The sequence below is a fragment of the Lampetra planeri genome, unplaced genomic scaffold (assembly GCF_965212315.1).
Source record: "Lampetra planeri unplaced genomic scaffold, kcLamPlan1.2.h2 scaffold_1209, whole genome shotgun sequence".
Taxonomy (NCBI): Eukaryota; Metazoa; Chordata; class Hyperoartia; order Petromyzontiformes; family Petromyzontidae; genus Lampetra; species Lampetra planeri.
Window position 1 is genome coordinate 2,387 of NW_027613924.1, and position 23,577 is coordinate 25,963.

The 23,577-nt window shown below is 43.5% G+C and overlaps 1 protein-coding gene across 1 annotated transcript; it reads left to right on the forward strand.

Moving 5' to 3' along the window:
* Positions 1-5,238: 5,238 nt before the first annotated feature.
* LOC144738887 (noelin-3-like) lies at positions 5,239-14,079 on the forward strand. The gene is given in 7 exon segments (XM_078621881.1): positions 5,239-5,307; positions 10,924-11,068; positions 11,486-11,575; positions 11,577-11,642; positions 11,973-12,192; positions 12,809-12,915; positions 13,402-14,079. Coding segments are annotated over 6 exon segments (1,260 nt in total). The 5' UTR covers positions 5,239-5,307; positions 10,924-10,969.
* Positions 14,080-23,577: the final 9,498 nt, after the last annotated feature.

Below are 23,577 nucleotides of genomic sequence, written 5' to 3' on the forward strand. Positions count from 1 at the left end.
TAGAACACACACGAGTAGATGATGTCACATGTATCACTAATCACCATCATTGAAAATAAGTTTAGCAGTTTTTTTCATGATTTCATTATTTTATTCACTTGCAGTTTTATAACTAGGATCAAGTTGTGAGTCAAATATTTGCACTTAATAATGGCAGTCGATGAAATTAGATAAATCTATTAATGCACTTGTGTTTTTCATATTCAGCTCTTGGTTTATAGCATTATCTGTCATTGTGCATTCATTCTGTTTGTACATTCCCTCTGGAGGAACGTGAGGCTGAAATGTTGCTTATCTTCACATTTCTGTTGTAGAAATGCAAAGTTGTGCATATTCAAGTCGAGCTTGTCATGGGAATACGTGTCAGTTAAAGAGATAAGTGCCCGCGCTTCCTGGAACATTTTAAATGTTCATCCACTGGTGTCTGGGAAGAGAAACGATGACATTCCTAATGTCCTTTGAGAAATGAGCTGTTGGTGGCGATAGCACATACGAGAGTTAGAATTGATTCGTCCCCATCACGCCCCTTCACAGGTGGAGTGTGGACCGGTTTGTGTTCTCATCCAGTTGGTTCAAGTCAAGGCGCTGACATCAAAACATCTTTTTTCTAATCATTTCCTGTCTTTTGTCTCTCGTTGCAGACGAGGAAAGGTTACGGAAAGACTGTGATGGAGATTAATACTCCCAAAATCGATCAGGTTCCAATCTCCGATGTCATGTTGACTGACTTTGGGGACCCAAACCAGAAGTTTGGATTTGAAGTTGGGCCCGTCTGCTTCCTTGGCTAAATGAAAACGAGAAAAAAAAAAAGAAAAACAAGGACTTGATGGGGCCAGCAAAGAAAGTCACGTTGAGACGTTTTGGGTACCAGCAAACCCCATTTCTAGCCCCCCACCCTTTTCTATGCCACATGCAAGTTTTGAATAAGAGATGGTGTCGCAAACATGTCTCTCCATGTCTGTACATGTAACCCAGGAAAATACTTGTTGCCCTTGTAGGGCTTGAAACCACATGACTTAAACCACGTCACGGCGCAAAGGTGAAGGACATTGGAAAGCGTGGCAGCAGAGGAGGGTGAGTCGGAGGTAACCGAGAGAGGCGGTCAGGCAACATTCGGGGGACGCTAGACCTCTCTGGATTCCCCAGGTGCTGTACGAAAAAACGACTACAATGGTGCTTGTTCAAAACACACACAAAAAGTTTAAAAGAGGTGCTATGAAAAGAAGGTGTATTTTGATAATTATATTAAAAGAAAACTGTAATTATTTTGTACAATACTGTTATTTCTGAATCCACTTTCAAAACTTGCATGTGTATGTAATCACATTCTGCTTCGGGCTCAAAGATAAACAGTGTAAGTTAAAGACATCACCAAAATCAAATAAATTTAGGAGTTCTGGTATTTTGTTCTTTTCCCGTTACACACATACCGTGTACCTGTCATGAAGCAAATAAAGTGAGCATTCAAACTATTGTCTATTGATACATTTAGACTATGGCCTTTGTATATATTGACCCTCCAAAGCTTGAGGTTATTCGCTGCCGTGCTCTCGTGAGCGTAGCTGAAACAACTGGAAGATCACACCAGCACGTACACATGGCAACATCTCCCACTAATGTTGTGATCCTGTGCTAGTAGGAAGCAATCATGGCATTCTCTTTCTTTTAATTTAATTCTATTTGTTGTTTTTTTTTTTTTTTCTGTTTAGTTTTCAGACAGGCCGTTTATTTTTGGTTGTATACCTCAAACTTTCTTGATAACCTTTTTAAGATGCAAGGATGTTATGCCCTGTATATACCTTGGTTAAACAATTAAGTTTATATATTTTGGGTGGGGATTTATAAAGAGAGAAATACATAACTGCTAGACATCCACTGTTCAAATCCTTCTGTGAATGCAATGAGAAGCCCTCTAGGTGACCCATTTTTGTAACTAAAATGAGAAAATGTTTTAATGTGCTTTTTATAGTTCAATTAAATATTAAAACTGGATTTTAAACAACAGTGAACTGAATGTCTCAATGGTTTGTGTAGATCCACGTACTGTACATGTCAATGCTTCCTATTCACCTGAAGACTCTGGGCTCGTGCAATGACGTCACTCTTGAGACCAATAAAGATCCATCTCACAATCATTTCTTTTCATTCTTAGTACATGCATGGAAACCTACATACAATGTCTGTTTTTGTGTGTGTCTTAGGATGGATGGAAAAACAGCACAATTACAGACTGCTGACGTCAGAAATGTTTTTCCAATGAGGGGTAATAGAGGGATGATGACAAGCAACTCACCGGCTCACTTAGGTTCAAGTCAGGAAACCTGACAGACGTGTGGCTGAGCTCAGACTGAAGGCTGACGACCGTGCTCAAAGCCATGAAGACGGAGTAATTGTACGATGTTGATCAGATGTTCCTGATTCTCTATTTTGCCCATCTGCCCCCGCAGACGGTTGTTTTCTCTCTGACACACACCAGTCAGCCTGTCCTCCCTCTGAACCCCCCCCCCCCCCAGTGGTGGCAGGTATCTGATGTTATGGGTGTGTTGTCCTCATTGTTAATGTTCATGCCTGGTTTGATGATGGTTTTCAAATCAAATGATCAACCTGTACCCCCTTTGGTTCTCCAATAATGATTACTACCAGGCATGACTGCACTAACCTTCCTCACCTCTTTTGGAGATACTGCTGTTGAAGGATGCTGTTTTTTTTTTTTTTTCAAAGAACTGTTCTCTGTTTGCTTTTCAGCAATATACCAACTTGCACGAAAGGAGAGAAAAAAAAAAAAACGTTAGCTGTTCAAACTGCACATCAATTCCAAGGATGTGAGGAGCTTACAGAGCACCTCGAGGATCAAATAGGGACCTCAGCAGGCTTTAGGTGCAGCTGAGCCACTGATGTTGGGAGAGAAGGCATCAATCCTCCATTTCAAAGTCACCTTGAACTACTGCAGGTGACCTTTTTGTGCAGCTTTCCTGAAATCCCATTGAACAGCATTAAAAGTTGTCGAATTCATGTATTGTAATTGTTTAAAAAAACATCAAGAAAATCTTTGAAATCAATCGCCGACTGACTCATTTTGGTGAGAAAGAAAAAGACTAAAACATAAACAATGCAGCAAACCCACACAGCCTCAGTTTGTTGGTACTGAAGGTCCATTGTTTACTCACTGAGGAAATTAATTGAGTATAATAGTTATTGTTTTTTTTACCATGAAAAATGCGTTTGAGAGGGTTGGACTGAATATGTTCTAAAAGCAATAAAAGCTGTGACTGGTGGTTGTGGGAGGACCTCCGTTCCACCAGGTACTGTTACTTTTATTCCACTTACATTTCCTCTAACAGGACCCAGCTAGGATCAAGAAGCCCCTGATATAGATTGATTAACACCCCAGGGAGGCGGAGTGTGTCCCAGCTGGAGTCCCAGCTGTATGGAGTGCAGTGATTGCTGGAGATACGGACGCGTTGTGTGGGAAGAATTCACCGTCACCTGAAGTGTGAACAGGAAGTTTTATCTGAAGTCTCCAGTTGGAAATGTGGATTCCATGATGTGACAGTTTGACGTCAGCCTGTGGACAAGGTGGAGTCACTGGAAGTTACGTGATTAGATCCAAACAGGCTCCTCGTCCCTCTGAAGGTGGTTAAAGTTTGTCTCCTGCTCGGTAATCAGCTCATATTTCTTCTCATCAGCCTTCTTGCTCCTCCTTTTCTTCTGTCTAACAATACGAATCTGATTGTCAGCAGAGCAACATCTGATGTTCAATAGGTCTTTGTTTGTCCGCCTATGTTCTTTCAGAGCCTGAAGAAGATCTGGCTGCTTGCTTGCTTTGCCTCTTTCCGTCGCTTTCTCATGCGTCTCTGGCTCTCGTGCTGAGAAGGGACTGAGACACTGCAGCCATTCCTCCTCATTATCTTTCTCCTGCTCTCTCCCTCTCCTCCAATCATGGGGTCGTCCTCCCTCGGAGCTGACGTGTTTCATCTTAGCCGCTGCCAGTTTCTCAGAGACAGTTTCTGAAGCTTTCTGAGCCTTTTCTGTTTGGTCAGTTTGGAGCGTGGGTCTGTGCAGCATCCTCAGTCTCCCTCGTTCTCATTGTCTGTTCTTTTCATTTGTGATGTTGTTCATTAACATTCCTTTTCTGTGGCTCCTTTTTCTCTGCTGCGTGTTGTTGAAGGAAGCTGCTCTTCCAAATCATCCAGCTCCTCCAGTATTTCTCTTCTTCTGATTATCTTTCCGCGTGTCCATTTGTCCTTTTTCCTGCCTCTGAGATTCTTCTTCCTTGTGTTTCATTTCCTCTTTGAATTGACTCCTTTCTTCCTCACCAATCCTCCCTCTCGTCTTTCATTTCAGTCATCATGTTTCTTAGACGTCATCAGCCCCGCCACCTGCAGTACGAGTTATGACACCTACTTGAGAGAGGCTTCAGCTTAGGGTTAGGTTAAGGGTTATGTTAAGAGTAAAGTTAAGGATCAAACATCCATGTCGGCCTATCACAGAACTTATTAAGTGATATTTCCTGGTTATATTACATTTTTTATCTGTGTTTAATCTGATTTGACTGCACTGTGTTAAGATGATGAAACCCATCATCTGCTTTGAATTTGAATAGATACGTAACACAATTAGTAACACAAAATTCCCGTCTTAGCAGGCATTTGGAGGTGGGAGGAAACCGGAGTACCTGGAGAGAACCCACGCAAGACACAAGGAGGGCATGCAAACGAGCCCCAGACTAGGAATCAAATTGATAACAGTCTGTGAAATTATCAATTGATTGACAGGTGAAGGATTTTTAAATGACAGATGGAGAGTTACGGCCCGTTTAATTAATGTATTTATTTGAAATAACAACAACAACAACAACAACAACAACTCAACATCTGAATATGGAAGAAAAGATGGTGGAATGTGATGTAGTGACATTTCACTCTTTCAATATATGTGTCAGCTCTGATGCAAACCTTTTAATTTTCCTGCTGCACCAGCACCGTAACGCCACTCGTAGACGCGCACAGAGCTTCAAGCGCAGACTGGCGTTACCGTAAGTCCGAACTGAACGGATCGCTGCACGCAGCTCTGAGCTCTCAGCCGGCGGTGACACCGGCGGGTGTGATGGGACGATGTGGGTGAACGGAGGGTCGCCGAGCTGCCACCGGACCGCGGTCACTGCGGTTCTCCGGCTGTAGGTGACACCGGACCGGACTCTATGTTCACGGACCGTTCGTGGGAGCGAAGCCCGGCAGCATGCGGGTCCTGTGGAGCGTCCTGTGTCCCGTCCTTTGCCTCACCGCCTTCGGACTGTACCCGTCCATGGTGAGTTGGACCTCATCACATCGGCGTCCACTGTTTCCGGTGACATGTTACCTGTTGCAGCCAACAGCTCCGGATCAGAAGCTCCGGTGACCGAGGCGTCCGCACCAAACTCCGTTCATTTTCCATTTGATTCAGTTTCTGTCCTCATTGATGTGTTGAGTTAGACTGCCTGCTGACACAGGATGGTTGGTTATGAAAGAACTCCATCGAAGCTTCACTTCGGTGTAGATTTCGTGAATTAATAATAAGAATACATATTGAAAAAGAAAACCCATCCACCCTTGCAGTGTCACTGAAAACAGGGCTGAAATATCTTTCAAAACTTGATATTTCACCTGAAAATTCAAGGTCACTTTTTTGTCGTTGTTTTTTTTACTATAATGACTTTGCAGAAACCTTTTTCATTTTTCTTGTGGTAAAAGCAAAATTGCTGCATTTTGAATGCAGGTTCCATCAAGCAGAGATGGTTCCACACAGTCAGCAGAGAATCTCATCTCACTGGGTTCCACTCCTACTCTGCCACCCCTTGTTTCTTTAGGATGACAATCCGACCATGGGAATAAGGCATACAACATCTTTTGGTCCAGCAGGTGTAGGACCAGTATGTTTTATTTGTTTGTGCTGGTTGTGGTTTTGGTCCAACAGGTCTATGGTTGGAGCTGATTTCATGTTAGAGTTGTGTAACGTCATGGTTTTGCAGTTACAATAATAATTATAATTACAATGCTGATACCGGAAAGTCTGAAATGATGAATGGAAAAATCGATGAGGTTCGGTGAGCACAGGTCACATAACATAATCTCTAATACATTAAATAAATGAGACTTCAGTGTCTAATTTCTGGCATATACTGATGTGTATGTGTTCAGTTTATTCATACATATGTCACTTCAATAGAACGGGATCGTTGTGGTGTGGTGGGGTATTCCCCAGCATGATACAGTGCACATGCACACACCCTTCAGCACTGGAGCATAGAGTCATCGTCAGTTACTAGCCCCCCCGTATGACATGAAATGTAACCCCTATCCTTCCAGTGACATGACAAGTGTTTATAGTTTTTCTGCATCCACAAACATCTGCATCTAATCCAATGAACATTTGTATTGGCTTGCTGAACCGAAACAGTAAAAAAGCAAATAGTTGAAGCTCATGTAGGTTTTCACCAGATTTTTCATTGGTAAAAATATTCCAAACTCCCTCGGGGGCTAATAATTTTGAGTTGTTTTCCTGCCCGTTAACGGTAGCCGGCTCTGTTCCTCTCATCATCATCAGAATGATGAGTGTTTTATCAACACGCTTTATATTCTGGACCTGGAGGACAAATCGATTGAAGTAGAGACCTAACAGACTTCAGCAGTGCGACGTTGGACCACTGATAGAATTCATGAGACATATCTGTCATCGGGTCACAGGTTATGTCTGGAGTGAGAAACGGGTCTGGGAAGTCACACAGGTCATTTTAAAGTCGGGTATTGGTGAGGTCGATCGTAACCTGATGCAATTACCAACCAGTCTGTGTGGATACAGCTTTTTTTTGTTGTTTTTTTTTTGAATTATTCCATTGACACTTTTTAGCTGTTCACTTGCTCTTAGTGATCAACAGGTGGCGCCAAAGCCCTATGATGTGCCTAGTTAGCAGTGATGAACGCTAGTGTCTGTCCATCTGCTGAGCTGTGTACCTATTGTAAGACGAATGATAGAGCTGTTCTCATGGGCGTTTGATTTCGGTGTGACACAATCAAGTGTGAGAGCGTCTGTCAAAACCTCGGCAGTACTCTGGTCTCTCCCTCGTTCGGTTACTTTGTGGGTCCAGTTGTCCACATCGGTGTCACACAGACAGATGTGATGGGCGGGAAAGCACGGAGGATTTTTAGTCCAATAATCATTAAGCTGAAAATGAAACAAATTGTTTCAGTGCCGCAGGCGAACAAATGATTTACTGGCTGATGTCAGTGGCCATTACTGACCGCTGCCGGCATAAATTCAGAGTCGGGGGTCACGTGTGTGTGTGAGACAGGTTATCAATCTGCCCTCGGGCTCCTTACGGCTGCTTTGTAAGTTTCACAGTTTCTTTTAGAGGCTCCTCCTCTTTTAAGGATTAGTTGTTGTACACCTGTCTCAAACCATCTGTCAGAATTCGGCTCCACATGTGTTTGGTTTCGTCCCTCCATGGAATATGTATTGTGCCTTCGTGATTGGATTTAATTATTTTATGTGACTGAGTCCCAGGACTGTTGTCTGTTGTCCACCGCTGTTCTGGCTCCTGGTCGTCTCCATGTTCATCCAAAGAACAGAGACATCCACAGTCACCATGTTTAATATTTAAATCATGTAATTAAGAATAATGTACCGTCTTCTACATCTGATTTATATGCCTCTTTAAAGAGACGCTCCCTTGTTTTAGCTCTCCTTACTCATCTGCATGAATGCAGCTCTAATTAATAGTTAAAAGTTAATAAATGTCTTAGCTTAATCACTGGCGTTAAGGCATGATGATGAAACTACCAGGGTCCCTCTCCCTTCATTTCCCTAACGAGCACTCTAATTGCAGCCCAATAATCTCATATCACCGGATGAGAGCCGATGATGACAGTTGTGGTCCAAATAAATTTGTATTAAACTCAATGAGCCAGAGACATGATTATGGGCTTAGCTGGCTTATTTTTTATTAGCGAAGATTAAATGTTAAATCATTTCAGTTGTTGAAGTGGCACGGCAGAGTTTACATGAAGTGACCTCAAAGCAAGGTGAGGCACACTTCAATTAATCGTGTGAACGGCACATTTCATAGCCAGTGCAACCTGCAGTGCCGCAGGAAGCCTGTGCTGCGCTGAACGTACTAATAGGATGGAGTTTAAAGCATTAAAGCACATTAAGCCAGCATGAATCTACTCTTCTGTTAGACACACTCTCATGTCTGCCACGCGTTCCTGCATTAACATCAGACTGAAAGCTGAAATGGAGGTTTTGCTGCGGCTCGACAGCTCCGGGGTGAAGATTTAATGGTATGAAAGGGCAGGAAATACAAAGGTAACTTGGCTTTGTTGCAGCAGGTGGCCGTTTCCTGCACATTCGGTGACATCAATGTTTCAGAAGAGAAGATCCGCTGCCAGATGCCTCCTGGTTCAATGTAAATGAGCAGAGTCTGTGCATGATAGAGCAACGTGAATTGGGCATGGGTGGAGGGGGCGTTGTTGTCCTGGCAGACGTCCTTGAGGATTAACAATACAACCAGTAAACAACCCAGTTCTCATAACGACAGCGTTATTGCAACAGAAACTCTGCTGAGTCGCCCTGTTGATGGGATTCTCTGTGTGCACATTTACATAATGGCCCTGAAAGCTCAGCAGACTGCGATTGCAGAAAAACCCACGCAGCAAAATCATCACGACACTAACGACGCAACGCTGTAGATACTCACAAACATACACAAAAGAAAAAAAAAAACTTGTTCCAGCAGACACTAAAGTGATGAACGCAGCTGTGTAAATGCTGTAACTCGGTTAAATTTATTAAGAAGATGCTGCTGTCTGTTCTGATTTCTCTTTTTTTTTCATGTTACATATTCCCCAGAGAGTGTGCAAAAGGAAAGTAAATTAAACCTGAAACAGATGAGTTGTCACCATGGTTACTGAAGTTTAGTGTGTGTGTGTGTGTGTGTGTGTGTGTGTGTGTGTCACACCTCAAGGAAGCAATAAAACTTTTTACTTCATCTTATATGGGCGACACGGTGGAACAGTGGTTGTGCAATGTCGCTTCATCGCAAGAAGGTCCCTGGTCCCTTGTCTGTATGTCTGTCGTCATGTGTCCCTGTGATGATGGCGACTCATCCAGCCACCCGCAACCGGATCAAGATCAAGTTTTTGTTTTTGTTTTTTTTTCTTACCTCTGCCGTTCCTCTGGGTAATCGACACATTCAGACTGTTGCAGATGGAGTCGGCCATCATGAGGCTGGCAGAGGAGACCAACACAGCAGCGAACTGGAGAGTGGTCCTCGGCGCAGACAATCACACACAGTTTGTTTCACCTGACCCCAGCGTGTGAGGCGTGACCCTGAGAAAGTCCACTTCCCTCCACCATTCAGAGATCATACTTATGGAAGGTCGAAGCTTACTCTCTCCAGCGTCTCATCCCTAATAGCCCACTTTCTTCTAACTACACAACTTCCGGAAACATCTGGAGGAACAGCTGTCCTCCCCCCTGTGAGCAGGATGTGCTGGAGCAGATACAAAGTGTTTAGACTATTAACAAATGCATTGGACGTTACAAACAAAGCAACCTGTAGGGACCACAGACAGTGTTGTTTGTAATCTTCCTTCCATCAGTAAACAACTCGCACTGGCACAAATATTGTCTGTTGGCACCTTCACCGTAGTAATATCGATGACTGTCAGCGATCAAAAACCCCATGATTCAACTCCTGGCAAAGTCACTGCAGCGCACGCACGCACACACACACACACACACACACATCTCTGGGCAGCTGCCGATGCACTCGTGTGTGTTTCTGTGACGCTTGAACAGCGAGCGACACTCGGGCGGGCTCCCCCGGGAGAACTTTGAACTGCTGGATGCAGTTTTGTGAGGATGATTAATGACTCGACTTTGCCACGCTGCTTTGTGAAGCCGCTGATTGTCGTCCATCACTGGTAATGAATGTTGCCTCAGAGGGAAAACGATGATAGAACATGTTATTCTTCTCATGGGCAAGTGGTTGTTGTGGCCACAGGCCGTCCCTGTTTTACCCCCGCCTCGTCTTCCTGTTTCTCTGCGCCGTTATGTCGTCCCCCGTCTCCCTAATTGGCACGCAGGTCTTGTACTTTGTCAGCATTGTTCTTTTTTTATGTTTGTCTCAGCGACTGTTTACCCTCCGTAGCTACTTATTCGTCTTCTCTGTTTGTACAAATAATCCACACCCTCTGTCATATTTACCCTCTTTCCTCGGATACGCCTCTGACCAGGATTCTCAGTAAAATCCACGGTGGGGGAAGTACATAAATATTTATACCGATACCAAAGCATCTTTTGGCTTTTTGTCTAGTTGTTGGATTCAGTTGTCAACTCGCTGTCAAGATGCTGTGGAAGTTACTGTGAGTTCATGCTTACTTCTTTGAAATATACATTTGTGTTTTAGACGCTTTTATTTTGAAATGAATATGAAACTGTACATTGTTTTTAGATATGGAACAGACAAAGAGGTATTTTGTTTGTTATTTAACCTCTATTTAACCGGGTTAGTCCCACTGACGATCTCTACTAGGAAAGCTGATTATGGCATTAGAACGATAATTAAGCCAATGAAGCCATATTACGATATAATTAGCTTGATAGCATCTTTAAATTATAAACTTCACAAATAAATCTGTCCATCATGTGATCTCTCCGTGACATCACAGAGAATGATCTAATGCAGGCATCAGATTACTTCGTGGATTTTTATGTAATTTGACCATGACTATAAAACAAAGTCATGATGTACCACATGAGTCATGTGGTACATCAATAATTTGTCCCCCTTTTATTCGTAATGTTGTCAGTGTCTGTGCGATTCACGTGTGTGTGTGTGTGTGTGTGTGTGTGTGTGTGTGTGTGTGTGCGTGTGTGTGCATACAGACTATCGGGCCTAAAGAGGGCTGGCAAGTGTACAGCTCGGCCCAGGATGCCGGACGGACGATGTGTCTGCACAGTGGTGGCACCAGAACAGAGTCTGTGCTCCCGAGATGCAAAGAGCAAACAGCTGCGCCAGCTGCTGGAGAAGGTAAGCAGCATGTTTTACCACCTTGTCCAACAATAAGGAAACAATGAAAATGACTGAATGAAAAATTGAGTTATTGATCACTACAGGGGTTTACTGTTCCTAACGTTTAATATTTAAAAGTCACGTTTCATCATCAGTGTCAATCAAGCAGCAACAGACGTCGACACATTCAGGTGTTCACACACCGTTCAAAGAGCCTAATTCACAAAGATTCAGCTTCTTCACGAGGACAGCGTCTTTCCATCAGCTGCTTGCCTTGTCAACACGACCCTCCACCGACTTTTATTGGATTTAATATTTAATCTCGGAGAGAGTTTTATTCTTTCAATATTCCTGTTCTATGTTCAGTGTCTGTCACCTCACACCAAGACAAATAGGTGCACACATACTTATTTATCACGGCCTGTTGTTTCCCAGGTGCAGAACATGTCTCAGTCCATCGAGGTGCTGAACCTGCGAACTCAAAGGGACTTTCAGTATGTGATGAAGATGGAGAACCAGATGAAGGGGCCTGAGGACCAAATTCAGACAGATTGAGGACAACAGGAAATCCATCATGACCAGAAACTTCCAGGTGATTTCCAGCCTCCAAGGTTCAGTCCCAGGTTCATTCACAGGCATGTATAAAACATGTATACACACGCTGTCGTGAGCATTCTGCTGGACTCGGACTGTCATTCTTCTTGCAGTGCTGAATATTTAGCGAGCACTCAAGGGAAATCACGTTGCTGCTATTGTTCCAACACAGGTAGACAAGAAGACATAATTGTGCAAATGGTGAAACTCTCTTGAGATAATTAAGAAAGTGATGCGCTGCAGAGTCTGCAGTCGATCACGTTTCGCTCAGTGAGTAATCAGCTGGTGAATATTCAGGAGTCTTCTCAAATTTCTGTCCATTCTGCAGGAGCTTAAGGACAAGATGGACGAGCTGAAGCCGTTGATCCCGGTGTTGGAGCAGTACAAGATGGACGCTGCGCTCATCTCCCAGTTCAAGGAGGAGATCCGGAACCTGTCGGCAGTGCTGACGAGCATCCAGGAGGAGCTGGGAGCGTACGACTATGACGAGCTCTATCAGCGAGTGCTGCGTCTGGACAACAGGCTCCGCAGCTGCATGGGCAAATTGAGTGAGTGGACCGACGCCGGGAACAGTGACGTGCTGTGAGGGTCATGTCTGGTCGGACACTGACGTCATCACAAACATGTATGAACCTACAGTTGAAGTACTAGTAGTTGTGATTGGACTGTCAACAGTTATGTTTAAATATCAGCGTTCTTTACCCATACAAACTCAAGCACACATAAATAGCACATTTAGTTTAAAAAAAACAAAACCCTGTTATGGTCTTAATAATAATTAACTCTCTTGCTGCACTTGCGGAGTGTGATGCCTTTCGGACCTTTAGAAGCAATATAATACAGCAAACTGATTCATCTGAGCAGAAAATTGTTTTAACCGTAATGAGATACGGTCAAAGTGTCTATTAACTCCATCGGAGAATCCTCAGGCTGCTCGCTGGTCATTTATGAAGCATCCAGCCTTCACGTTCAGGAGCCTGAAAGGAAACATCAGACGTATCTTTTAACTACAGACAGCAGGCGTCGAATGAAGAACAATGTTAGTATGCATGAAGGAGTGAGGAGACGCTCTCAGGTGGCAAAGGCATGAAATTGACTTGAACAATCTAGTTAAGAGACAGAAACAAGCGCTCGGATCTTATCGCTGCCTTTCTTTATCAACAGCATGTGGGAAACTGATGAAAATCACTGGACCTGCGACAATAAAGACATCTGGAACCCGCTTTGGGGCGTGGATGACTGATCCCGTCGAGTCAACCAGACACAACCGGGTGAGAGATCTCGCTTTGGAAAAGAAGTGTCCGATATCACATAGAACCATAGAGCTCATGTGTTTTCAGAATTCATTTTATATCAACACTGACCGACACTGGTTTGTTGTTTTTCCTTGAGTTGGAGTGAAGTCTAATGTGCTGATCGACTTCAATATAGTTGATGATATATCTTTTTTTTTTTCATTTGTTCATACATTTCCAGTCCATATTTCAGATAAGGAAAAGAAAAAAAATGTATAAAAGAAAAGAAAATGACATAAATACATTCTACAAAGGCAATAAAATAATAATACTCTGACACCAGTACACAGACACAAACTAATACTGAATAAAGTAATACAGCTGATGTCGTAGTTGCCAACTACCATCCAACTTCCTAAATATCTGCCATTTCCAGCTGGAACATACATGCTGAATTTCTTTTCATTGTAGTTTTTGCAGCAGATGGAGACAACTGATGATTCTTCCTCCTCTGTGACGCAGGTCTGGTACATGGACAGTTACACCAACAGCAAGATCGTACGCGAGTACAAGACGATGGACGACTTCGTAGCAGGAGTTGTTTCTCGCACCTACAGCCTCCCGTTCAAATGGGAGGGAACCAGTCACATCGTCTACAACGGCTCCCTTTACTATAACAAGTACCAGAGCAACATAATCGTGAAGTACAGCTTCGAGACGGGCAGCGTGCTGGCGCAGCGAGCCTTGGAGTTTGCCGGTTTCCATAACATGTACCCGTATACTTGGGGCGGGTACTCCGACATCGATGTCATGGCCGACGAGCTGGGAATGTGGGTTGTGTATGCGACCAACCAGAACGCCGGGAATGTCGTTATTTCCCAGATTGACCCCGACACCCTGCAGGTGCTCAAGACTTGGAACACAGAATACTCCAAAAGGAACGCAGGCGAATCCTTCATGATCTGCGGGACGTTGTACGTCACCAACTCTCACCTGTCGGGAGCCAAGGTTTACTACGCGTACTCCACCGAGACGTCAACGTACGAGTATATCGATATTCCCTTCCATAACCAGTACTTTCACATGTCCATGCTCGACTACAACGCCCGTGAGAGAGCGCTGTTCGCCTGGAATAACGGACACCAGGTCATATTCAACGTCACGCTCTACCACGTCTTAAAAACAGATGACGTATCCTAGACATCGTCGAACCTCGTTTCCTTTGGAGGAGGAGGAGCATCGAGCGTGTACATTCACTACATGTTTCCATCGCTGCTGATCAGACGTCTCGGCCCAAAGCTGGATATATACTTCTGCGTCCCACCGTCGTGTTCTGGTGTTTCATTTTTTTTACTTGAAGAGAAAGAAAGAGGATCTTGTCACCGTACTAAGTACAACAAGATCGGTATGATATTCCCCTCACGGTCCCCCGACCCCCCTTTTGGATGGTTCTATTCCCTCTGCAAACACAGAGGTGATGCTCTGAGAGCTAGGAAAGTCATGTGACGCAAACAGTCCAATCACAGTTGTCGTGTATCGTTTCATTTCTGGGGGAGGTGCACATCAAGCTACGTCGCCAGAGGCGACACATGGGCCTACGCCGTAGGTACACTGTTGATTTGACGCGGAAGCATGAATCAGGCTTTATCTACGACGTGTCGCTCGGCCAGCCGAAGCCTCTTGAAACCGTTTGCATGAACGTCAACGTCTTCTCTGCAGTGATTTTGGAACAGTGTAGCTGTGTTTCTGTTTATTGTGCTTGCTGTTAAAAGTCTGTTAAAAAAAAACTATTTGAACCTTTCAGGCAGTTGTCTCCTGCACATTTGCCTCCATTATAAGCCGCTGTATTAACATGCATATTTCCATTTTGTTAAAGAATCAAGCTTGTGATTTTTGCTTCTTCCACATTCATTTTACATAGCAACTGTAAACAAAATGGCAGCACACAGTATTGAAAACGCCAAAGCCTCGATCCTCAATGTGTGGAGAAATCACCTCAGTTCAATAAATGTTCAAATGGTTGAAGATTTATCGTTTTTTTTTTTTTTTTTTGAAGTTAGATGGGACTTTTCTCATTGACTGTCACATTCCACGTTGTGTTTCTCTCTCTGGGAGAGAAAACCCTCTCAGGAGCTTTGAGTCGTGATGTGTTGTCGTGAGGTAGTTGTGATGGAAGCTGAGGCGACGCTGCCTGAAAGACGCTGCGTCCTTCTGTCCTTGTCATTCCGAACCTCTGAGGAGAGGGAGGGATGATCTTCTTCATCTCTTGAAAGAAGACGGGAGTTCACAGAGGAAAGAGAAGCACTGGAAGGCAGAGAGAGAACAGAGAAACTTTCTAGCTGAACACTAGAACACGGTGAATGTAGAGTTGTTTATTTTTGTTTACATCAGCATTTACAACAGGAACACAGACATGGAACATGCGGGTGTCCACAGGTCCTAAAGCCACAGCAGTGAAATAATTAGTTACTTGCTGTCTCACTTTGAAAGTCACTGCTCTTGTGATTCTCATCTCATTTGTCTTCACCTGTGTCTCATCAGTTCGTCAGGTCTCTCTGTCCTTTTGACGAGTCGGCTTCCTGTCTGTTCTGGTGTCCCGTTACCTCATTTCCTCTTCCTGTGTTCCACTGTCGTCTGTCCTCCTCATGGATTATACTGGAGTCACGGCAGAGTGTAAGCTACACAGCCTTTGCTTCTGCCTGCGATGTATTTCTGCATTTGGATCTGTCTGTCTCCACCACGCTTACAAATGTTTCAACACTCCTTATTCCACTACTTAAAGTAGTTTAAATAGTACTAGTAGTAGTTTGTTTTCATTCTCAATCCCACTTCTTCTGTCTGACGGCAAAGCAAAGTCACATCATGTATCAAACCAAAAACATATATACTTTGTGTCTTAGTCATTGAGAAGTGGACAGAAATGACAGTAAAACACCTGACTCGACCGTGTGTTAGAACAATACAGACGTGGATCAGAAGCTTTATAACGAATTGTCTTATAATGTGAAAATTCTGGATTTTCTTAAACAAATGGCACAATCAACATTCAAACAACGATGGCACTGATGGATCTCAGGGTTCAACAGTAGTCTCTTCTGACAGGTCAATCCTGCAAAATATGAGACATCTGTCATTCCAGCATTGATTTATTCTCACAGATCCGCATCAAGTCTCTGAGTCTGTGTTTCTCCATCACAGGCTGCCAAAGATTAACTACAGTTCATCAATATGCTTCGTATAGAGATCGTATAGGAGTCTTCTGCGCTCTGCTGTCTCAGCTGTGGCGCCTTTTCCAACATTTATTTCTATTAAATTTATGGACGAGTAAGCATGTAGTCAATGCTACTGTCATTGTATCTTATCTCGTCAAAGGGATGATGGTCATCTGTGGAGCAGCATCCAGAAGAAAACAGCGCATCACTAAAGATTCCAGCTCTTTCCATTATTCAGGTATGGATTTTGTGTGTGTGTGTGTGTGTGTGTGCACGTGCACTGCCAGCATCAGGTTAATATGCTTAGTCATTCAGTAACTGAGTTGCAGAGTATCAATCAATCAGTGAATTAAAAGAAAAAAAGAAAAAAACATAACATACGTAAAAATGGAGGTAAAAAGTGTAAATTATCCTTAGCGTGCTGGATGCTACCATAGCTCTGCACAAGGACTTTAACCTCCCCTTCAACCCTAATGGCTCCCGAGGTAGCTCGCAACGGCATCCGAGCATTAAATTGGAAAGCAACTTCTCCAAAGCTTTAATGTCGGCTCGTCTTCATAGTGGGAGACGAGATGCTCTTTAGCAGTCAGCAGAAGCTGTAGCATCATCAACTCTCAGTTCATGTGCTAATGAAATGAAAGCCGGAGGAGTCTGCGCTCACGGGGCTCTGCAGGTTATTGGACCGGCTTCAAAGGCACGTAAACGCAGGAATGGGGCCTAATTAGCTCCAGTGGCGAGGCAGTGAATATAACTAATGTGGATGGTCAGCAGGGGATTACACCTGGCAAACAGATCAATACTAGTATTGATGTAGGTATAATCATAAGAAATGATTTTTACACTGAAAAAATCATTCTGTCCATTCTCGTAGTGTTTCTGCTTTGTTTGGATTCAGTTTAAAGCCTCAGCTGGCTCCTGGTTGTTGTCAAATGAATGCTGGGTCATTTTATTCCTGGTGTGAGCGCTATTCTAAGCAACCCATTTTTCATTTATTCGGTGTCTTTTTTGTTTGCTGTTTGTTGAGGCAGAGGTGTTTTTAGCAGGAGGCAAACCTGGAATGAGTTGTGGCTGGATCATCAGTCGGAGCCGTCAGCGATGAGACCATTTGGTGTCAGTCTTCCTCGGAATAAACCTATCATGACGTTATCTAAAATCTGGTGCGCTGCCAGGCGTTCATATGAGCGAGCCTCTAACAGCCTCCAGCAGAGCGTCATCAGCATAACCGGACGCTGACGTCCAGGTAGAAACAGTGATGTGGTGTGTCGTTTCATAATGGACTTGTCACTCATCAGGAATCGTCTGCCTCCAACTTTGAACAGGGAGACAGAGACGTCAGAAAACTTGGACAGTTTGCGCAGCTGGTTTAACCTCTCAACGATAAACGGAGCGACAACCGCCACCGGTGTAATTTGTCTAAAGCACAGGAGAGCGGATAAATTCAGCATTCATAATGAAGAGTCATTTATTTGAAAATTAAAACAGACTCAATTCCTCAATGCCTTACTTGTTATTCCACACATGCACACAGCGTGTCACTATCTGGACTGAATTAATAATTCCAGCTGTTGTTTACATCCGCCAGTGTAGCTGCCAAATCACTGCAATAAATCTGACTAATTCTGCCACACGACCAGTCTGAACTCAGAACCTGAAGATCCCCTAGTGTGTTGACTGATATTATCTTATATTATATATATCTTATATATATCATAGTATCTCCAAACTGGTATCATAACAGCCTGTCTTTAGATATACCTATGTATCTAATCTATGTTTCCTTCATGCTCCTGAATTGATCTTTGTGCAGACATCTGCTAAATAATTCATTTCAATTAGCTCATGCAATCTGTGTGTGATTAACCCAGGGAACTAAAAGAGTTTGACTATGAAGGCAACAGCCAATTTCCCTCAACTCTGCAGCTTGGACTGCTGATGACTGGCCCCGATTTCGATCGTGACAGTTCAACCCTTAATGGAGAAGCATTGGAAATCTGCTGGTTGTGATAAAATCCAGACCAGAACTTTATTGTGCCAATCGGATGTTAACCTCTCCATATCAGCGAATATCCTCCGTCGTCCCTCACAAACAAACTGGTTTAGCAAAGATTTTGGCAAAGCAGACACGTTGTGGAGCCTGGCAAGGCAGAAAATACAGAGGAATACAGAGCGGCAAGAAAACATTGGTAGAGAAGTTGAAATTGAAAGGACATGTCGAACAAGTTCACTCAGTGTTAACTGGCTGCCAGCACTTTTAGCACGGAACACAAGTATTCAGTGAATTTAAGGAGCAAAGATGGTTTAGAGACATGAGACATGGCCCTACACAGACATATCAGAAATACAAATATCACTTTCTTTCTCTTTTCCTTCTCTTTTCACGTTTTTCTCCCCCACATGCAGCAGCAGCAGCAGCAGCAGTGACTCCCTCTCACACTTGTCCCTCTGCTCTCCGTCTCATTACTGATCTCTGCTGGAACTTTTCCACATCTCTCTATGGCGTCTCTCTTTTTAGCATCCTATCTATTTCAATCAGTCTGTTGCTCACAGTGCAAATTGTTTCCCGGTGGAGCAGCTCACTTTCCTCCCCACCACAGGGTCACAAACAGCTGCTGCACAGCTGGAACATCGAGTCGTTCTTCTCTGAAATGATCAGCAAGTGCAATGCAGCAGTGAAAGCGGCACATTAAAAGACAACACTCTGACTGTTGGGTCACAGAGACAAAGGAGATGAGAGGATCTGCTGCTGGTGCATCCTCCGAAAGGAAACCGATGCCCTTGTGTGGTTACTGACACATCAAAGTGTCCCAGTGATTGTGAGGACACTCTGAAGTCAATTAACCGCAAAGGGGATCACGCATTTCATTAGCGGGGGGACTTTGGTGGCAGAAGACGGATTACCACTCAGGACAAACTTTTACCAAGGACAGTCAGTCAGCGAGCTGGAATGGAGGGTGGACGCAGCATACAGATGTTTGGGTAAAGCTCACAGTACAAGGTGTCGGTTTCCTTCATCAGAATCAGAGGCACTTTATTTATTCCAGAGGGAAATTCCTTTGTTCCAACAGCTCCTTAAACATACAACAAAGAACATTTGCTTCACTGTTCAGTGGATACAAATCGTAATAAATAAAAGTATGAATAAAATGTAGGATGTACACATCAAAATAAAACTGCCCCGTTTTATTAAATCTACACATGCATTGTAGCACACAGCTAGTCTGTTAAAAAGATAAAGCCTTCCACACTGATGATTTGAAGATTTACTGATGCTACTTGACTGTTTTACTAACATCAGGCTATTTCTCTAAGAATATTGTAAAGATAAAATGGAATCCTTCACTTTAAGACCCAACAAAACATGTCGCGCACAGTCCATCAAAGGTCCAAAGGCTCAATCGCAAGGTCGGACTTCAAAGTGGCGACCTCTCGTCTTGCGAACTCATAAATCACATATACCATGCACAGCACGCCGTGTTAGCGAGCCAGGAGCATGACAAAAATAAGAAAGAGCCTCTCCGTCATTCTCTTCAGAGGCAGCCTCGGCTTTGCCTTTGGGCTCTGCTTTGTCTTTGAGTCCTGCTTTCCTCACATCTGACAAACCTCCAGAGGGCTGGCGTGCCTGTACAGAGTCAGAAACACGCCGGCACACATACTGTCTGACAGATACAACAACAGGCTGCTTTCAGATGTTTGCGATAAAACACTATATCAGATGCTGACACAGCAGGAAACCTCTGAATAGATCGATATGTGTAACGTCGCCTTGGTTGTGATCTGCTTGTGGCATACAGCATTCGTACTAAAATCACAGGGGATGAGTTTATGTTCGTGACTTTGCATGTGAAAACCCATGGTTAAACGGCTGAAAAGCCTCCGGCGGTGTCACCTTACGTGCCAGAAGCTTCTGTAACCCTGGTCAAACAGTCTGGGGCTGAGTGGACACCGAAAGAAGCTACTGCAAACTCTATTGATGCAGTTCTTCCTGCGTGATGATGGCATGGTGCTGATTAACTCAGTCCTGAATTGTGTCATTTAAAACCATTGCCCATTTGTAGTTTGGTATCAACAAACTCACTTGCAGAGGGGGCCACAAAAGGGAAGAGTTATTAATTATTCAAATCCCGGCGGTCGACCGTGCAACATTGTTCAGATATTAAATTAGTTGTAGTCATTTGTTATTGGTGATAAGAGCGTTTGTCCCAATGTTAACAGTCATTGGTTCGGTTGCATTCAGTCCACTGGCCCAGTCTGTCCTTGTCTGGAGCCTTCAAACACAATCGTTTGTTTGTTTCCCAGTGTTATTCCTCTTCACTTTGCAGCCAGTCCTCATCTTAGCTCATTTCCATCCTGGCTCTTTTCGACAGGAGCCTGCCATCCTTTTTTTGGTAAATCTACCTCAGTCTCTTGCTTTTCAGTCCAACTGAGCACTAACGGGAACATCGACCTGTGTCCCTGCACCTGTCAGCAAGGTTTAATATTCATAACCGAGCTCCTGACTGTAAGTTTAGTGTCAAACTACCTGACAATGTGTCAAAAACTCAAACCTTTGTGAACTCCCACATCCCGCAGAGATTTCCTTTGTCCTTTTATCTGCAGAGAAACTCAACATTCTGCATGTGCTTGGGCTCACTGAATAAAACATGTATGGTCCTAAATGTGTGGACCCCGACCATCGCACTAGGCTGCTCAGGGATTTTTCTGACTGAATGTAAACGACAGACATGTTACTGAGTGACAACTCTGCACGGTGCACAGGGAAGAGTTAATCAGCATGCTAATCATGCTGATTGTTAACTCTCTAATGTTCCTTCTACAGTGCAGCGAGCTCACTGCGAGCAAGATTTATAATTCTTTTTTCCCAATAGTGCCTTTAATTGCGTGTTCACTTTATGGGCCGGGCGTGATGAAATTCACAGCAATCTGAGAACAGTCTGCAGCACGTTGATTGTCATGGATAGTTTGGGTTGTTGTTTTTAAAGTTAATGAGAGCACCAGAGATCAAATCAGTTCAGTATCCAGGGTACATAACTGTAGACGGCTCAAGGAAGAATCTAAAACCAAATCTACATTTTAGCAAACTGCAGCAAGTATGCATGATGTGTCACCCTGACAATACAGTTTAGAGTTCTAGACCTGTTTTTAATGTTTATTCTTCCAAGTCTAAATGCGTAAAGGTTCTAATTACATTTTTTTTGTACCGCTGCTTATGTTGCTTATGTCTCTGAGTTCACATCTGTCTTTTCTATTATCTGTTTGCAGGGCTTGTTTGCGTGTGCTGTGGCAGGAGCTTTGACCTTCTGTCTCAACTTCTCCACTTCTCTCAACCGACACCCACCCATAAATCAGAAGGTCATTTCCATTTCACCGTTGCTCGACACGACAAACACAACAACATGGCAACATGCGCTTTAAGTCGTCCTTAGTCAAGGACTTGGATTCGTAAATTGTCACCCCCACCAACAACAACAAAAATGAAATCACGTCATTAGACCTCCACAGTATTTTGAGTGTCACCTCATTTGGCCTCTGGTCTTGGGAGCCTCAGCAGAGCCTGATAAATAATGGAATGGGATTATTTACTTCACATTTTTCGTTATGGATGTTGTCAATTTTTTCTAGTGAAATCGGTTCCGATGCAGTTACACCTGCTGACGCCAGTTCAATTTCAGTTCAACCTTCCATTATTCACACATCAAGAAGAAGGATGTGGAGCCGGTGGAGCCAGAGTCCCCTGTGAGCTCGGTGCCCTCCCTCTTATAAATAAAACAAAGGAAAAGACACCTCGCCGTGAACCAGAATATCTAAAAGATGATGAAACGCAGACACATGAAAGATGAGTTGGAGATATCGTCAACAGATCTTGCAGGGACCCTGTATGGCCCAGTGCTTATTCACTATCTCCCCCTACTGGAGAGATACCAGCTTGTGTTGATGGATCCCATCAAATTATGTGCAGCAGAGCATCACAAACCATAAGCCCTAAGGTGGAACCCCTGCAGCAGGAATATTTGCTGGACTTTCTTTCTGCAGCTGCACAACGAGCAGCACAGCAGGGAAAAGAGGCGTTTGCTATCAGAGACATCCTCCCAAACTGAACAGCTTCAACCATTTAGAATTCACAATTTCTGTGTTTTAAATAATTGAATCAATGACAAAGTCACGTGTAGTTGTCTGCTGGTGAACATCAACTGAGTGGTATTAATTTGGAATGTATGTAGAGTCACAATGATAAAATATAAATACATTACAGCTAAATAGCTGTGACGTTTCCTTCAATGAATGTCCACCCTGAATTCGCACCTGAGTGACACTGCATATACTGATCTGTGGAGACTCAAAGGCGCCACCTGCTGACAGAAGTAAATCACAGCTCTTGGTCTATTGTTGTTGTCGCTCTTGTTCTTGTTATATCATCAATTATATATTTTATCGTTGTTATACATTCCGAGGGTATTACATAGTAAAACAGTAGCAAAAGATCAATTATTTCTGTTGTGGCTATGATCAAGCAATGGACGCTGCCTGTAGTGTCGTAAATGGCCACTTGAGGCCGCAGTAGTAATGTCAGGCACTCTGCTTTTATTTTGAAAGTGCTGCCGTGGGCATCCTGTCCCCGACTCTTCCTGGTGTGAGATTGAACTGTGGAGCGATGTCCACTGTTCTCACTTGCCACAGCATTGCCCTGTAGTGCTGTTATTATCAGCATTATAAAGAAAGATAGAAAGTCCCATGGTATGCTAATGTTAGCTTAGCTCCGCCATGTCTGCCGGAGGGATCCACGGGCTCCTGCTCAGACTGCACGAGTCTCTGGCGGATGAAGACGTGCGAGCTGCAGCTCTCAGATGTCAGGACTTGGTCGTTGACTTGGGACAGGAATGTATGTCGACTCCTACCGACACTGAACTTGGTAAGACACAGTATTAAACTGCATTGTCCCTGAGGAGGCAATTTGTGCTGCAGCATGGTGCTGACATACAGTAAAAGAAAAACACTGACATGCAGTATAAAAAACCCAAAACGAAACAAAAAAAAAACCTGTTACTATATACAAACAAATAGATGAATGTGTCATCTAAACTCTGCTGTTTGGTCAGATGAGTACTTGATGAATCCAGTGAGGGAAATTCACGTCAGAGCAGTAAAAAGGTCATTAAAATGAGGTTGAATTAAAAAAAATCATTATCTTGTTATTTATCTTGTTATGCCCTTATCAGTAAATCCATTAAAAAAGTGAAACTACATTCCTCACACAGACAGATATACATTTCAAGTGTTTATTTCTGTTTATTTGTTATGATAACTCTCTCACAACTCATTTGTTGAGAAAATCAACTTTTTGATGATATTCTGATTTACGGAGATGCACCTGTATTTCAAAAATCAAATCCAATTTAACTACACAGTGTAGTTAAATGCACCTGAACCGTACCTCAACCAAACCACCATATCAGGTCTTTGCTGACTGTCAGTTGAGTTGATGTCATAT